General features: G+C 36.5%; 1 protein-coding gene across 1 annotated transcript in view; it reads left to right on the top strand.

Annotated features, from left to right (window-relative positions):
- Positions 1-19,462, top strand: part of HPSE2 (heparanase 2 (inactive)) — a 677,809-nt gene that overhangs the window by 638,874 nt on the left and 19,473 nt on the right. The window contains exon 11 of the mRNA XM_031956226.1: positions 8,038-8,184. Within this exon, the coding sequence (XP_031812086.1) occupies positions 8,038-8,184 (147 nt within the window). The remainder of the gene's footprint in view (positions 1-8,037; positions 8,185-19,462) is intronic.

Here is a 19,462-nt window from a genome sequence, read left to right as displayed (position 1 = left end):
ATATAAGGAAACATTGTTTTCCTTGTCTCAGTACCCAAAGTTAACCACCCAAAAGAAGGCCCACAATCATAGAGGAGAGAAATAATTTCATAACCTTCTGCCACTATCTACCTACACTATTAATCATGCCATATAATCAAAGTGGAACAAAAGGGTGGGAACACTTATTTGGGAGGAGAGGAAAGCAAATACAATAGTGACTTATGAGAGTGATTGAAACTTATGAAGTGGATTGAAACTTGGTAAGAAATTTAAAGCGGATTTTACAGAAGTAATTTGTGTCAGACAATAAGTTCCTGGCCCTGAATTGGTCTGTTTTTTTTCATTATCAGTTAGAAAATGTGTTTAGCAAAGAATGATAATGAAGAACAATTTTTGCAAATCTAGACTTTGAAGGGTACCACATTCTCGTTTGCTATTTCTTTTAATGGATAAAACACATTAGGCATGTTCTTTGTGACCAGTCATTCCAATAACACCATTCTGCAACTGCCTTCTATTGGTCTAGAAGCTGAGGAAAGTATTTTTTTGTGTTGGAATAGTCTGGCTTGGGTAGTGTCCAGGAGAATAGTTCATCCATGAGACTTTGGGATCTTTCTGTGGCTTCCCTTTATGACATGACCACGTTTCATTCTAAGTGCCTGAGCAAAGTTTATTCTTTCATTCATTCATTCATCTGTTACTTGTATACTCCTTAAAGTTAGATTACAGGATGAACAGTAAATTAAGTAAAAAAAAAAAAAAAAAATTTTGACTAGCCTAGTACTTTCCAATCTTCTTGAATATGAGAACTCGTTTTTACATAAAAACATTTCATAGCTCCTCCCACCTGGTAACAATTGTACATTAGTATATAATATAAAAAGCTGTTATGAAATCAATAATGATTTAAGGGAATTTTTATTTTATTAAATAAAATAACCATAAATACCTGTGTATAGGACATTATTTAGGCAATCCAAAAAGCATATTTAATCATAGAGAGTTATTTAACAAGAGTGAGCCTTAATTCCACTGCCTTAAGGGGTCCTCAGTTCTTGGTTGGGAATTACTGATCTAGTCCAATCTTCTTGTTTTTTCAGATGAGGAAACTAAGACTGTGAGAAATTAAAAAGACATTCACAAGGTCATACAGATAGAAAAAGGCAGAATTAGAAAGTAAACCCAGGACCTCTAACTCTGAATTCAAGGCTCTTTCCTCTATATTCCATTTCCTGTCATAGTATTAGGCACACAATAGTCACAGTAATAAATGTCTGTTGAATTGAATTCATGCAGAAAACATTCTTAAAAAAAAAAAAGTTCAGAAGCAAAGTTAAGTGATTTTCCCAAGGTCACATAGCTAATAAATATCTGAGGCCACATTTGAACTCAGGTCCTCTCAACTCCAGGGTTGTTGAGCCATCTAGTTGTCCTTCACACAGGAAACATTTTGAAACATATCCTATGTGCTAAGTACTGAAGATAAGTACAATTTGGTTTCTGTCCTCAAAGAGCTAGATATAAGGAGAAGAAGAAAAAAGACAGATAAATAAAATACTAAATAGAATTAATAGTGCTATAAAATCAGATGAGGAAGAAATCTCTTCCAACTGGAAAAATCTGAAAAGGATTTAGAGAGAAGATGGCATTTAATCTGGGCCTTGAATGACAATCAGATAGAGAGAGATAGGGAAAGGAGAAGGTCTCTGGCAAGGAAGATAAGAAAAGCAAAGATATGGAGAAAAGAGAATATGGGATACACTTGGCAGACAAGGAAGAGTAATGAGGGGAGTGTGAATGTAAATAAGGTTGAAAATGTTGAAACCATATCCGATGGCCTTACAAACCAAGCTGAAGAAGGGTTATGTCTTTATTTCATCATCAGTAAGAGGCTACTGAAGTCTGAAAGCTTATGTAAGTCCACTTACACAGTTCCTAATCAAGCAATCAACAAGCACTTATTAAACATGCATGATGTGCCAGGCACTGAGCTAATGTCTTTTTTAGGTCATTAGAAGGCAACTGTATTTCCAGTTCTTTCTAATATCACTAATTCAGTCACTGGTCTTTAGAAGGTCACAGACTGTTATATAAAGCAGAAATGCTGATTGAGTATAGCAGGTCTACCAGAAATCACACTGAATGAAGAAGCAATGAGTCCAAGTTGTTTAAGCTCTGCCATCAGAAAGGTCAGGCATACCCAGGTTTTTTCATTGGTGGGCTGTGCAATCAGAAAACTATACATATAGGGCCTGCATATTTTTTTCCTAATTACAATTAATTGATCCAAGCCAACTAGCATGATACCTGGCTACAATCAGATAGACCACCACAACAGTAAGCAGGTCATTAGGAGCTACTAACCTACCAGTACATGTATTCTAGCCAATTAAGTAAAGTGAATTTGTTAGAAGTCAAAAACATGCCATATCCTGAAGTCAATCAAGCTAAATCTGTCCCAAGGGCCCACATGTTGGATTCCAGCACTCTGTAATGTTGAATAAGCATTTTCCTTCACTAGTATTGGAAAAAATTTTTTTCTCTATTTACGCTGTTCCAAGAATGTTGTCAATTCCTTAGAAAGAGGTCCTAGATAAATGGAAGACTGTATTTTTACTAACCTAATAGATAAAAAGCCAACTTTTCCATAGTCTTCTACCCAAAAACTTTAAGAATTTGTACGACTGGTATGTTTAAATACCAATATTACCCACACACTTGTTTTCTCTTACTTTAGTGACCTGTCCACACAGTATTAACAAAAACTCTAAGAAACAAGTCTTTTCTCTCATCAGAATTAGAAAGAGCTTCAAAGTTGAGTTGTGGCAGGAGAAAATTTCACAGGACAACTAATAGTACAAGTACTTTGTGTATGGTTTTGATGAAACCTGATGTGAATTAGTTAATAACTTCCCTATTTCTGTTGAAGGCTTTATCATCCTCCCAGACATCTACATTTATTCACCAAATTGAAATTCTTTTTGATTCTTTGTTTTTCCTCAAACCCTTTAGCTGAGCAATTCTTATTAGTTTTACTTCAAAAATCACATGAACTTTGTTCATAACCATCAACCTATTTCAGATCCTTATTACCTTTTTCTTAGACTATTATAAGACCTTCCTAACGTTTAGTCTTTACTTTCTGCAATTCATCCTCCACACAGCTGCTAAGGTAATTTTTCTAAATTCGGCCAGGTCAACTGGCTAATAACCTTCAGTATCTCCCTATTGACTGTGAAGACCATGTTAGCACCCTAGATACTTTGGAATCCGCCATAGTCAGGATAAGCAAAAGTCCTTCATCTTTATTCTTTGTGGACAGAGGAATGGCCACAGGAATCCGGCCAGGAATCACTGTCTTACTCCACCCTCTAATCTGTCCTCCCAGTCTCCCTATACACCAACAGATAAAGCCAGCACAGAATGGTGGGATAGACCATTTTCCAAGCAAATGCTAATAGAGTATTGTCCAATTGGTAATTAGCCTTAAGTGCTCAACCTCAATGTATCAACTCAGTTTCAGCCCATTACAATTGCCTTTAAAAAAAGGGGGAAAAAATTGTCCTGACACTTAATGCCCTCCATAATGTAAATCCAAAATAAAGTTTTCAATCTGATTTCATATTACTCCCCATCACTCACTCACATTTCAGCCAAACTCAATTAAATTGAAATGAACTCCATAGCTAGAACCTGTGTCCTTATATTCAAAGTGCATGATCTTTGACTTAAGAGGGACTTTAAGTGGGATTGAACATAGATAATATCCCTTAATAGTCAAAGAACTCAATGCAAAAGACTTCATGATAGTAGATCTGCACACATCTTTATTTACAAAGAACATCTTCATTAGGCTTAAAAGAAACCTCAGAGATCATCTAATCCAACATCCCAATTTTTGGAATCCTTTCTGCAAGCTCCTTGACATATGGACATCTGGCCTGTGCTTGAACACTTCCTGAGGCAAGAAGGCATCCTTCTTGTTCCATTGTTGGACTTATAGCTATTTAAAAGTTCTTACTTATGATTGACTTATGAGGAAAAAAGGATCATACACTGACCCAGACACTGACCCAGTGCTTCTCTGCATCTTGCTATTACACAAATCAGCCAGAAATCTGGGAGGGTGGTAGTCCCTTCCTGATCCTCTTATGGCAAGAACAAACAAGTTTTGACTAGAAAACGTGAGTACAAACCATCTTTTTAAGATATTGTATGTTTCTTGGGAGGAATAAAGGCCCTTAGCCAAGTTCAGAATTGACTGGAACTTAGTAGATTTTGAAGCAAACTTGAGCCTTTTGGGGTTCAAGTTCATTTATTTTTGGCAAAACATGACTTCCTGTTTCTCAGAAGAAAAAAAAGTCTCATAAAAAAAAGGTTCCTGAGGCTTCTTGGACATCAAATGGCTCTTACAAAACAATATTTTGATGAGTTAAGTGTAAATGAATCAGAAACATGTGGATTAAATTTCCCTTAAAATACACAGGGGCTTCAAAATTAAGAGGAAAAAATGTTTGGCAAAACATGGTCTGACTCTTACCAAAAAAAAAATTTGAAATAGACTTGGAGACAAATGGACAAGCCTAGATTTTAGGGAGGTTGACCCAACACTGGATTTATCCATTGCTCCCCAAGTACCTTCTTCTTTTTTCCCCTCTCAATCTTTTCAATCTTGTGGGAGGTTTTAATACAAAGATTTTTGGTATCTGGAGGTCATCTGGTGCTTGTTCCACCTGATGTCCTGCACCTCCTCTCTTCAGGATATTTCAACCCCGTATTCTATCCCTGGACTCAGTCCCCACTCCCGCCCATAGCAACACAAGGGAAATGTCAGGCAGGGAAATAGCGGTCAGAGGAGATGAACTCCAGATACTGAGATTCTCTGCTGGTGAAAATGTCCTAACCAGGAATGAGGCAGAGGCGGAGGAAATTCAACACAGATCACTTCTCCCAGGAAGTTTTATAGCTAAAATAATAAAAGATCAGCAAATGACTTATAATAATAAAAGGACAAAAGGCAAAAGTGAAACCAACTCGTCCCATTTCCTGGGAGAACAATAGTTCTTCAAAAATTCATTTCTGGAGTTCAGAGAACAAATATTCTGGCACTCTAATGCCTCCTTACATTATTTAGTTGATCCATGCTCACAAAATTATGAAGGCATCTTAGAAACCAGAAAGTCAACTCACATTGTACCATCAGAACTGTGCAACCAATAAAACTTTCCCCTAAACTGCTGGAGAAAGTCAAGGAGATGCATTGGGCAGATGGGTCAACTTTTAATACCAGTCCCTTTCTGGCTAAGGTACATATTATGAAACATGTTCTGTACATTGTCACCTGGACTGGCTTTCTGCAAGGGCTTAGCCTCCTGAGAGAACTTATGGGAAAGAAATAGGAAGGCTGCCAAGCAGCTTGACAAGGCAGATTTCCCTGTAACTGTACAGTGACTTCAGGCTTCCCTCCCACCCACCACTTCCTCTGATCCCACCGTTCTCCCTTAGGATTCATCCTGTTCCATTTCTATAGAGGATAACTAGTAAATGCAATCAAATCACTCTCTCCTTCTCTACTAAAATGTGAAAGAGGAATATGGTGACATAATTACTCTAGTCTTGCCTAAAAAAGGGCATATGCTGGTCCATAAAAATTTTGCTTTTACTTTTGCTCACAAGTTGAGTTTCCTTTTTTACCATAATTAAATGGAATTCCCAGACTTGACATTTAACTCAACTAAGCCTCTATAATCCATCTACCAGAAATACCTAGTAATAGTGTAACATAAAGAGTTAAGGATTTGGAATCAGAGGACCTGGATTCAAATTCTGTCTCTGCTATTTACTGCCCTTGTGACTCAGCCTAAGTAGAGGTTTATTCATCTGGAGAAATTGGGGGACAGGAATAGATGACCTCAAAGGTTCCTTGTAGCTCTTCATTCTTAATCCAAAAATGCATTGTTTTTTCTCATGTGGATAAGATAGCATTACTGTCAATAAGATGTGTTATATTAGGAAAAAATACTGAGCTGGCATTAGAGTACCAGTTTAAAATACTAGTTGTTCTGTCTGAGGGCGGCTAGGTGGCACCATAGTGCACAGTGCCAGATCTAGATACTGGAGGACTCATGTTGTTGCGTTTAAATGTGGTCTTGAGATATTTACTAATTAATTGTATGACTCTGGGCAAGTTACTTAACCCTGTTTGCCTCCATTTCCTTATTTGTAAAATGATCTGGAAAAGGAAATAGCAAACCACTCCACTATATTTGCCACAAAAACTCCAAAAGGGGTCACCAAGAGTCAGACATGACTGAAATGACTCAACAACAAACTTATATGATTTTACAAAACGTCACTTCTCTTTGAACTTAAGTTTTCCCATCAGTAAAATGAGGAAATTGGACTAAATGACTTCTAAAATCTCTTCCAGTTTTAATATTCTGTGACTCTGAAATTGCCTTTAATAACAGCAGTGGCTTTCCTGATGCCATCCATATTCTTTCACTCATTTCCCTGTAGCCACAATGTGTATTTTTGAGATAGCTGACTGCTTGGAGTTATCATTTTCCTTCCTATGAAATTGCTTCCTGCCCCTTTCACTTAGGCCCTTTCTTATGAAAATTGATGGCATTGTGCTTTTGGGTTAATCATCAACTTTATTCCCAAATCTCTAATCATTTTATTAACCCTAATTTCCCCCTCCCTCCAAGTATTGAATATACTTTCAGGGTCCTATTGTACCAACCCAAGTTCTAAGTCTCTTACATACAGAAATATATTAAGCCTTGTGAAGCTTTCAAATCCTCCACACTATTCTCAAGATTTCTTCCTTCTCTTGTTTTTCTTTCCCTTGTAACCCCCTCCCCAATTTTCTTGTTATTCTCTACCCTTGGTCTTCTCATTTTCTTTTTTGTTTCTTTTCCTTGCATATCTCTGTCTCCTTTTTTGTCCCTCTTCCTTAATTGATCAGTTTACAGAACTGAAGAGGTTATTTTATTTTTACTGTATTAAATTTCATTTTCCCTGTTGTTTACATTAGAAGAAGATAAGTTAAATGTTTCACATGAAATAATGCGAAGCAGATGAAAATCCTAAATGATTCTTTTACATTTTCCTTGTATATGACCCATAATACTTTTTTTGTCATTCAGTGATTCTAGAGAGAAAGGATCCCTAGTGTGCAATAATCCAGACAAGTCAATGGAAAAATCCATTCACACCTGCTAAAATACTTTATGCAAACATTAATGTTTTGGTCTTTTATCTAACCCTTAGATGACAGGTGCTATCACTGTGTTGAGGGGCTCTGATTAATTTAAATAAAAGATGGGGTTCTTTACTTAAGCAGTTCATAATTTAATAGAGATCTCTTTGACACAGAAAAGCACTCATAATGAATTTCTACCACTCACTCCAATAGTAGGGTGACTTAACTGACAAAGGGAGATGTTTAAGGAAAACAAAAATAAAAAGGCTTTTATAGGATTTAAGTTTTTGGTTTTCTTTCTCTGTAGAAATTACATCTCTGTATGAGATTATAGAAGAATGGAAAGCAATTTTAAGAATAAAAGACAACTAAAGATGAGGAAGCATATGTGATCTGAAATGTGATTGTATTAAGTGAGGTGGTGAGGAAAACAAGTTCCTCGTGAGACCACAAAACAACAAATCCTTTTTTGTCTCCAAAAGTATCCTGCAGTCAAGGACTTTAAATAGAGTGACACTTTATTCTTCAGTTTCATAGCATCATAAAATATTAAATGGAACCCTAAAAGTAATCTAAAGCAATCCCCTAATGCTCTAGCAGAGGAAAATGAAACAAGGACAGCTGATGTGACTTGCCCAAGGTTAGTGACAAGACTAGATCTAGAACCCAAGTTTTCACATTCCCAAGCCAACAGTCTTTCTAGTCTGAAGAATTTAAAATAACTTTTAAAAATTATTTCTAAAAAATCTCTAGCTCTCTTGAAATTTGCCTCAATATCACAGAGGGTGGAAAGCACCTCACTGACATCCTTGTTTTAATCTTCTCCCTTCTGTCTCCCTGGATCCTAGCCACAACTACGTCCGTGGGTCCATTACATTATACATTATCAACCTGCATCGATCAAGAAAGAAAATCAAACTGGCGGGAACACTCAGGGACAAGATTGTTCACCAGTATCTCCTGCAGCCCTACGGGCAGGACGGGCTTCAGTCAAAGTGAGTGAACTTTTCTTAGTGGAAGGTGGCCCTGACTCCAGTAGTATGTACATAAGTTCAGATGTTCTAAAACAGCTTAGGAGAATGGCAGGACTCTCCTAAGGGCCTTTGCTTGGCATGCCAAGCTCCCAAAAGAAGCCCAAACTCCTGACATAGAGCATTGACAGCTCTTGGTCTCTATCAGCAGGAAACACCCTTGCTGGAGAAAGGGGAGCCTAGCCATGGACAAATCAAACCTTCTGAGGAGGAAGGCCACAAAAGGAAGGGTAACCGACTGCCATACAGACTGGGGAGGCGTTTCCATTTCATTCCTAATGTTTACCAAGTTTAACAAAGCTGCAAACTTGTAGCAGGTGGTTTGCACACCCACAACTACCCACAAACATTTGTGCAATAATTGTTCACTGTGTGGCTTACATTTGGCTTCCAACTGCACAAAAAGGAACTGACTTGTATTAGTTGCTTATTGAGACAATTTTGCCCCCATTAGGTTGGTCTTGGTCTTAATGTCCATCCTCTTCTGATAAATTGTCTGTTGGTTCTACTTTCATGTATTCTATTTTTTTTCTTCCCAATCATATTTATAATATTTAGGCATATTTCAGAGTACTATCTCTTCCCTCTCCTTTTCCTATAAATCAGTGACTCTTTTTTAAGTGTCTATTGTTTGTCAGGCACTATAATAGGCATATTATAAAAAGGTAACAAAATGAGTGCTGAAAAAGCAGCATACTGTTTTGAAATCAGAAAAAAAAAAACTACATAGACGCCCTAGAAAACCTGGGCTAGCCTCAGCTCTGGCATTTGCTGACTACATAATCCTGATGTAGTTGTGCAGAATCCTTAAACCTCAATGTCCTCATTTTTAAAAAATGAAGATATCACTCTCTGTCCTGCCTCCTTCATGTTGTTATGAAGATCAAATGAGCTAATAAATGTGAAATCATTTTGTATGATGAAAACTACACAAAGTCCAGGTTCATTCTCTGCATGCCTACTATTCATCTGCATACTCTTCTTTAGGGCACTCTAGGTGGAAAAAAAATTAATAAGAAAACATTCTTATTAATTATTGCCAATCTTGTTTGTCTGTGCTCATCCCATTTGCCCTCATCCAGTCCAAGAGCCTTATTTGATATTGCCAGTGGCTTCCAACAAGTCACTGCTGGCCTCGCTAGGACCTGCAGCCTGTGCTTAGTTTTCCATCTGCAGACCAGGTTAGCCCGATGCTGTCTCACCAATGTTGCCCTGCAGCAGTCCTTGGTAAGGCAGTAAATGAAGACTCAGCGCTGCTCTAGCATGTCCCAGAATAAAACTAACTCTGAAAGTAGTTTTCAGGGAGGTGACTTGTGAAGACCAAATGGTACCACAGCTTCAGCATCAGATGATGATGGTTAAGCCAGTCCAGTCCAGTTCTTTACTTGTAAAAAGAGGATAAGAATAGTATCTCCCTTCCAGGGCTGTTGTGGGAGGTGAGGGGAGCAGTCTATAAATAGTAAAGAGATTCCAGGGAAGCTTAAAAAGATCCATTTGGGAAAGCCAGCAGTGGCCTGCTCAGCTGAGGAAAACCGACTCGGTTTGCTTTGTGAATGCTGCCTCATTTTACTGATAGTTCTCTAGCTAAAATGCTTCCTATTGGCTTCAGCTACACCAACAGTTATAATTATAGCAATGCCTTCCTCCGCTTCCCAAACTGTCAGATAACATCATGTTTACTTTGAAAATTTGAAAGCAGTACAGGGAGAGATATCTTTTCCGCAAGTCTTCATAAAGGTATACTTGATAATACCTTTTGTGATTAACTGTATGACATGAACGTGTCATATGGTAGAAATAACACTAGATTGGGAATCAGAAAATGTAGCTATGCCACAATTAGCTGTGTGAACTTGGGTTACTCTTTACCTTCTTGGGCTTCAGTTTACTAACCTGTAAAATGAAATGACTGAATAAGTTGCTCTCTTAACATTCTTTTACTCAATTTTATGTCATGGTGCCCTAGAATGTAAGTATCCAGGAAGAGGCCTTATCATATATTTATATCACCTAGCAAATTGAACCTACTCAATAAATGCTAAACAAGAAAAATGGCTAGTCCTGGGATGAGTATTTGAGAGGAAGGATATGATCCTGGGCACAGAAAACAAAAATGAAATTTGAAAAAAAATGCTGGGAAATTATTTCAATCCTTGGATATTTCTCACTCTTTTATGTGCTTCCTGGGGCCAGAATCTGTTGTGCTAATTTTGTGCAGCAACATGAGCCCTTATAGATCTTAGCTATAAATAAGGAATCAAGAAGACCAGAGCATGATTAATATTATGACCCAGAGAAACATCAGGAACAGAGTCTATGTATATGGTAAGTAACTTGCCCCCATATCACCACCAGGCTTTCTTTTCTGCAGCTATGACACTGGTCATTCCAGGCTGTGCCCTAGAGAGTAGAGAAATACTGGTGTTATTTCACTGAGTACACAGGGAAAAGAACCTGGGGACTTCACAGTTTTCTAAGTATACCCTATATTGGGATTCATAAAATGAAATCTTGAGATTTTTAAGACTCTCTAGAGTCTTGACTTTAAGGCATGCCAGGTCTCATAGAATAAGCAAACTCACACCTGTTAAGCTTAAGGTATAGTTGTCTAGATTTATAATAAAATTTATCCCATACAATTTCAATGCATAAACCATAGAGAAGATAGATCTCTCCCAAGATAAAGGGATACAACCACAAAACTCAGTCTGGATGACTACAGAAAATGATTCAATTCCCAACATAAGAAAAGTTTTGATTATGAAAATCAAATTAATCTGAAGACTCAATTCTCTAAAGGAAGCAACAGAAGAATGACTTGGTAAACTGGAAAGTGGCCAAGATGGTGAAAGGTCTAGAAAGCATGTCCTGTGAAGAACCATTTTATTAGCTAGAGAAAGAATAGACTAAGGAGAAAAATGCTATCTTACTTCAAATATTTGGAGGGCTCTTATGAAGAGGAAGACTAAACTAGAAGCAAAAGATTGGTAGTATAGAGAAACAGAATTCATCCCAACACAAGGAAGACCTTTCTGATCAATAGAAATGGAATGATTGTCTGCCAACGGTGCTGTCAAAGACAGTCTTTACTAGTGAGAAGCTTAGTTGGATGATCAGAGATATTCTGTTTTTTCCTGGACCTAAACCTGAAAGGAAACTTAGTGACTATCTGGTCCATCTCCTTTATTTTACAGATCAGTAACCCATGATTCACAGATTTAAAACAATTTATCAGCATCACATAAGTCATAAGTAGCAGAAACAAAATTTGATCCCAGATCTTCAGTCTCCAAATTCAGGGCAATTTAGATTGTGCTGTGCTTGCCTCTACTAAGATTAGTTGTTTCTTTCCATTTAATGCCAATTTTTCCCCCTAGGAGCTAGAGTTATCTTAGTTAACTTCATAGCAGCCTTCTTTTACTAAAAGCAGTACATGAGACTGTTGAGAAAGGAAAAGCCAAATGTAAATAAATGCTTGGTACACTCTCAAAGAGCATTTCCTTGTCTGAATTTCTAGTTGCCCCCTCCTGGATCCTGAAGCCACCCCTCTTCCTTGACCTCTGGAGTGTCAAGAGATCAGCTATTGAGAATACAGAAAAGTCCTTCTCCTCCTTTTGTGTAACCCAACATTAATCATCTAATATGTATTTATTTAGAACAACTCCCCATCCCTAAGAGGAAGAGAATAAACTCTAATTTTATTAATCCAAATCTCAATTTTCTTTTCCTCATATGAACAGACAGCAATAAAAACCATCCCAATGACATTATTCTTCTGGATTATTATCATCTCTAATTAATCATCTCTAATATCTAATATCTTTAAGTAACCCTTTCTTGGATAAAACATGAAATAGAAATTATATCACTTAAGACAACTTATTTGAGGAAAAAAAAAAAAACAAAAACCTTCCTTGGGGAAAAGTAAAAGTATGTACTAAGAACAGGTGCTCTGTCAACCCCCAGTGTTCTTCTCTCTATGTCCCTTCCAATTCCATTTGCAGAGAAAACAATCCAGAAAATTAGAAAAGAAGGAAACAACTTTCATCACTTTGGCTATTCCATTCTGACTGTCTGACCTGAGGGAATCAGCAGATGCACAGAATCATAAGGATGAAATAACCTTTAAAGGTCATGCAGTCCATTCCCCTATCTTCCGACAAGGCTACAGCTCAGCCATCTGGACAAAAGGGTATCTATCTTATTTTTAAAGACCTCTGGGAAAGGAGATCCATAAGTGAGTTGGTAACTCTTGGTTTTATATGTAATTGAAATCTTTCCCACCACATTTTAATTCATTTCCTCTTATTTTGACCTCAGTAGAACTGGAGAGCTAGCAGCCAACAGTCTTTGCACGATTATCCTTCATACCTTTAAAGACAGTTATTTATTAGGTCACTCTGAAGTATTCTCTTATTTGACTAATTTTCAATTCTTTTAATTTTCTTCATAAATCCTGACTTCTGACCCTATTTTTGTTCTCTCAGTGAACTATCTCCAAATTCCTATGTCTTTCAGTCTATAAGTGGACATAGTATGATAACAAGTTTGTTTAACTTGTGTTGAATAGAGAGAATTCTCTTCTAGGATTATAAATTCACACATTTTTAGAACTAAGAGGGTCCTTCAGAATCTTACATTTTCTGTGGCAAGAAATCTCAATTTTAAATTCCTCGGATCTGTTTTTCAATCCTTGGGCATCAGGACTCTTCACAGCAACATTTCTCCTCATCTTTTACTTCCTGACCTCATGTAACCCAGCTTCAAGTTTCTACCACCCCCTTTTAAGCAGGCAGACTGAGTTTCTTAGACCATTTCTCAACCATTATCTTTCTTAATTTCTCTGCAACCTTTCACATTATTGATCACCTTCTTCTGAAGAAGGGACCCTGAATCTTGAAAATCTCTTTCAACTCTGCCTCAGTGAGGGACCCCGCCTGAGGGAAACAAGCCAAACATTTTCATTCTGTTATCTAGGTGGAGTTGGTTCAGTCCTGAGCAAAAGAATTCCAATCCTATTGAATTAAAGAAACTCATTCAATTCTATTCAAATTCCAGCTCAAGCTGAAAACCTAGCTAGTAGATGAGCCAACTTGGGATTCCACCCACTAGTCCCCTTCAGCTTGTAGCCAAAGCTCCTATCATAAAAGAGCCAATCTAAAATCCTCTCTTTGCAGAGGTTCTAAACATGCCATGCTAGGCTATGCCATGCTAAGCCAAAGAAGCCTCTGCCCACTGGAATAATACTCTTTTTCAGTGCCACCCTCTCTTTACCCTTACCTATTTCCCTAATGAGACTTTATGCCTCTCTGTCAGGATTTCTAACCTTACTTCCCAATCCCTATAATAAACCTCTTTTTTCAATCTAGGTTTTCAGGTTTGTACATTCCTTTACAGAGTCTCTGTGCCACCATAAGGGGATTCCCCCAAACTCCCTACTCTTGTGCCAAATCCCAAGAGGGTACAGGGGAGCCAAATCTCTCCATTGGGGTTCATTCCCTGAACCCCAAACTTGCCACTAGACCTTATCATTTAACTCCCTGACCACCAGAAACTCTAATCTCATTTTGGTCTATTCTAGCTTTCAATGAATCTGTTACTTGAGTAAGAATTACCATTTTCTCTTCTAAGTTGTTTATTTTCTCTCCAATTCTTTCTTCCAAAGATTTTATCTTATTTTTCATCTCTTTATTTCTTATAGATATTCACATAATCTTTGTGGAAAATACATTTTTTTTAATTTGAATCTTTACTTACAGTTATTACAATTATTCTCCCCCTTTTGGAAGTCTCTAGATCTATAATTTTTATAATAGTTGAGAATTTCTTTGCTTTACTAAAGTCTCCAACTTTAGTTTTTTTGTATTTGTTCTGTCTTCAAGAGGACAAGGTCTAGATTTTAACTTTGTATTCACCTTGTAAAAGGTTCATTTCCTCTGTCCAATAAATATTAACTATTTGCATTTTAGTGCTTTTGAATGCAAACAACACAAGAATAGTATCAAAGGAGTGAAATAGATGACAATTCATCTGATAGACTTGAACTACTCAGTGAGAGTATAAAGGGCAATGTTCTTCTCCAGAAAGTGTATATAATCTTAGGCTGTATAAACAAAAGTAAATGGAAGACTGAAGAAGAAAAAAATCCCACTATACTCAATACAGTTCAAATTCTATTTGGAGTATATATTTAGAGTTCCATGAACCACTGAAAAGTTGGCAGCTGCATACTTAGAGAAGGGAAGACAGTAGGTTGGTCTAAGGGCTTTGAAACCAGCACACAAGGAAGTGTAAAGAACTGGAGAGTATTTAGACATGTAAAGCTCTTATCCTACCTTTAAAAGTTCTGCTTTCACTTGACCTTGCCATCTCCCAAGCCATCATTTTCACTTCTCCTTTTTAGCTATACTAATAGAAAAAGCCATCTACATACTCTTTGCCTTCATTTGTCTTCTTTCTTTCACCTCTTCACCACTTATGAACTTGTTTCTGATCCTAGCACTCACTGAAACTATTTTATTCCACAGTCACCAGTACTCCCTTAATTATTAAATTTAATGGAATGGTTTAAGTGTTCCTCCTTACTGACATCAGCAGCTTCTGACCCAATTCAGCATCCTCTCCTTCCTATAGCCTCTCTCCTACCTTAGTCTTCAGGACTACTCTTCTAGTCTCCCTACTTAGGTAATCATGTGTCTTCAGAATCCATTCCTGAATTATCCTCTTAAGTCTAAGTAAAGCCTTCCCCATTTGGTTTTGGAGCTTCTTTTATTTTCTCTTATTAATTTCCCAGATCTCAGAAGTATAATTTTCATCTATATGAAGCTGACTCTCAGAACATTCTTTCTAGTTCTAATCTTTCCATAGAGTTCCTGTGCCACCTCATCAACTGCCAGCTAGGCAGTTTACCCTATACTCCATAAGTATTTGACTAAAAATGTACCAGACAGAATTTATTATTATCCCCTTTAAACTCAACCTTCCAACAAATATCCTTGTTTCTATTAAGAATACTATCAACCTTTCAGTTAACCAAGTCTGGAACACTGCAATTATCCTCAGTTCTTATTTATCCCATACCTTACTCCACTCAGTACACTGTCAAATCTTAGTGATGCTGTCTCCACATTTCTCACATCCTTTCCTACTCTTCACTCACAAAATTATCTTTCTAGTTTATATCATCATTTCTCACTTAGTTTAGAAGCTACAATAGCCAACTTGGACTGCTGTTTTCAGTCTCTCTCTTTTCCAATCCATCCTACGTGCAGCTGTCAAAAATCACAAATGCCTGGACATAACAATCCCCTATTCAAAAACTATCATTGTCTCTTGCTTCTAGGATAAAATACAAACTCATTAGCTTCACATTTAAAACTCTTCACAAATGTGTATAGAAGAATTGCACATGGTTAACATATATTGGATTACTTTCTAACTAGGAAAGGGTTAGGAGGAAGGGAGGGAGAAAAATTTGTAACACAAGGTTTGCAAAGATGAATGTTGAAAACTATCTTTGCATATATTTTGAAAATAAAAAGCTATTATTTTTTGTTTCTTTTTTATTATAGTTTTTTATTAATAAGGTATATGCATGGGTAATTTCACAGCATTGACAATTGCCAAACCTTTTGTCCCAATTTTTCCCCTCCTTCCCCTCATCCCCTCCCCCAGATGGCAGATTGACCAATACATGTTAAATAGGTTAAAGTATAAATTAAATACAATATAAGTATACATGTCCAGACAGTTATTTTGCGTACAAAAAGAATTAGACTTTGAAATAGTTTATAATTAGTCTGTGAAGGAAATCAAAAATGCAGGCAGACAAAAAAAGAGGGATTAGGAATTCTATGTAGTGGTTCATAGTCATCTCCCAGAGTTCTTTCACTGAGTGTAGGTGGTTCAGTTCATTACTGCTCTATTGGAAAGGATTTGGTTCATCTCATTGCTGAAGATGGCCACGTCCATCAGAATTGATCATCATATAGTATTGTTGTTAAAGTATATAATGATCTCCTGGTCCTGCTCATTTCATTCAGCATCAGTTCATGTAAATCTCTCTAGGCCTTGCTGAAATCATCCTGCTGGTCATTTCTTACAGAACAATAATATTCCATAATATTCATATACCATAATTTATTTGGCCATTCTCCAATTGATAGGCATCCATTCAGTTTCCAGTGTCTGGCCACTACAAAGAGGGCTGCCACAAACATTTGTGCACATCCAGGTCTTTTTTCCCTTCTTTAAAATCTCTTTGGGATATAAGCCCAGTAGTAACACTGTTGGATCAAAGGGTATGAACAGTTTGATAACTTTTTGAGCATAGTCCAAATCGCTCTCCAGAATGGTTGGATATACTCACAATTCCATCAAATATGTATCAGTGACCCAGTTTTCCCACATCCCCTCCAGCATTCCACATTATCTTTCCCTGTCATTCTAGCCAATCTGACAGGTGTGTAGTGGTACCTCAGAATTGTTTTAATTTGCATTTTTCTGATTAATAATGATTTGGAGCATCTTTTCATATGGCTAGAAATAGTTTCAATTTCTTCATCTGAGAATTGTCTGTTCATATCCTTTGACCATTTATCAATTGGAGAATGGCTTGATTTCTTATAAATTAGAGTTAATTCTCTATATATTTTGGAAATGAGGCCTTTATCAGAATCTTTGACTGTAAAAATGTTTTCCCAGTTTATGGCTTCCCTTTTAATCTTGTCTGCATTAGTTTTGTTTGTACAAAAACTTTTCAATTTGATATAATCAAAATTTTCTATTCTGTGACCAATAATGATCTCTAGTTCCTCTTTGATCATAAATTTTCTTCTTCCACAGGTCTGAGAGGTAAACTATCCTATTTTCCTCTTATTTATAATCTAATTCTTTATGCCTAGATCCCAATTTGACATTATCTTGGTTTACGGTGTTAAGTGTGGGTCAATACCTACTACCATAAGGTAGTCAAACTGCCATACTAGTTTCCAATTTTCCCAGCAATTTTTGTCAAACCGTGAGTTCTTATGCCAAAAGCTGGGGTCTTTAGAGTATTAAAGTTATTGACTGTTTTGTCCTTTCAACCTAACGTATTCTACTGTTTGACTAATCCATTTCTTAGCCAATACCAAATGATTTTGGTAACTGCTGAAAAGCTATTATTTTTTAAAAATTAAAAAAAAAATAAAATCCCTAAGGGAAAAAAAAACCTTTTCACAATTTGGCTCTAGTCTGCATATACAGACTTATTTCACATTACTCCTCTCCTCAGCCAAAATGGCCTTTTTTCTATCCCCCAAATATTTCTTCTACCTCTTAGAACCTCAAGTTCACTTATGTTCAAATTCCTATAGGAAACCTCTCCTGATTTATCTACCCCTCCCAGCTATTAGCACTTTTTGTTTCTCTTCACATTACCATGTATTTTCTTATGTGTTAATTTGGTTTTAACATAGAGAATAAAATGTAAGCTTCCTGGGGGTAGAGGAAAGAGACTTGAGGTAGGGAGACCCACCAGAAACCCATTGCAAAAGTCAAGGCAAGAAAGTGATGAAGTCTGGGACTAATGTCTCTGTGAATGGAGAGAACAGGTCATATGTGACAAATTTCATGTAGATAGAAATGGAATTATTTGGCAAATGATTAGCTATGTGGAGTAAGAATAAAGAACAGAAGATAACATCGAGGTCAGCCAATCAATAAATATTTATTAAGCACTTACTATGTGCCCTTAAACACTGAGAATACAAAGAAAAGGTTTGGGGCTTTTGGGGGGGCGGGGTAGAGGGACTCTGAGGAAAGGGCTCTCTTATGTGGAAAAAGGGAGGAGAAGGATAACTGAGGAAGTATAAATTTCAAAGTTAATGTGATCTTGCAGGATGATAAGTTTCTAGAGACAATACTAAAATATTTATTGACTGACAGAGGTTGTGAACCTGGGACACCTTTCAGAAGAGCAGATACTAAGAGTATATAGAGTTACTTACCTCTTATTTTGCTTGTTTTCTCTTTTGTAGAAGAGAAGATGATGTAGACTATTACTAATGGAACAAAAATGGTTAATAGAAAATTGATATGAAAGATAAGAAAGAAGGTAATGAAAGTATATAGCTAATATAGCCCAGAATTCTTAAGGAATAGACAAATATGACTACTAAAATATGGTCATTTTTTTTAAAGATTGAGGTGAATGACATAAGTGCCACAGGATTGGAGAAGAGTCAATGTTACAGTTTTCCAAACCCTCCCAAAAAAGGAAGAGTGGAAAATATAAATTTTAGGAAAGTGAGCTTCACATCATTTCCTGGAAAATTTCTAGAACATATCAATAAAGAGAGTGCACATTCTGAAAGAGATGCTATGATCACAGAGAACCAGGTTTATGACTTTATCAAGAATAGATCTTGCAAATGAATTTCATTTTCAAAAACAGATCCTGGTTTTTGGCAGGGTTGTTGAATTAGTAGTCTAGGGAAGTATTGTAGACATTATTTGCCTAGATTTTGGGTGAGATATTGTGGTCTAGGATTCAGAATTGGCTAAATGTTTAGAACCAAAAAAGTAATTATTGGTTTGATGTAAACTTGAAAAAAAATTTTGGTGAAATATCCTCCAGAGATTTTTGCTTCATCCTATGCTAATTGACATTTTATATAGGTGGAGATATATGTATATGTATAGATAGATACATTTACAAAATTTGAAAAATTATACTAAATTGTGAATGACAGTCAAAATCTAAAAATATTTCACCAGGAAAGAAGAGTAGACTAGATTTAGTAAGGTAAAATTTAATAAAAACAAATGATTTTTTGTTTTTAAATAGCACTTTAAAGTTTTCAAAATGTTTTATACATATTTTTTTTTCATTTAAGCCTGATAACAATACTGTGGATATTATTTCTATTTTATAACTTAGAAAACTGGGGTTCAGAGAACAATTTGCCTATGATCTCATAATGAGTGTCCAAAGTTAGAAAAACTTGTAATGTTAATATAAAGTCAGATTCAAATGATTGAATCATTTTCCTCAGTAAACTTACTGTCCATTAGATGGGATGACTGTTAAAGGGCAGAGTGTGCTAAGTACAAAGGGGAATGCTAAACAAAATGCTCAAAAAAATTTGAGAAAGAGAGCTCCTTGGGGAAGGAGAGAAAACCAGGGAAGGCTTTTGTAGGAGGTAAAAACAAAGTGGTACTGGAAGTTCAAGTATGTGGAATGATGGACAGCTTGCATGAA

The sequence above is a fragment of the Sarcophilus harrisii genome, chromosome 2 (genome assembly GCF_902635505.1).
Source record: "Sarcophilus harrisii chromosome 2, mSarHar1.11, whole genome shotgun sequence".
NCBI classification, from domain to species: domain Eukaryota; kingdom Metazoa; phylum Chordata; class Mammalia; order Dasyuromorphia; family Dasyuridae; genus Sarcophilus; species Sarcophilus harrisii.
Note: the sequence above shows the minus strand (reverse complement) of the source record. Positions and strands in the feature narration are given on the sequence as shown.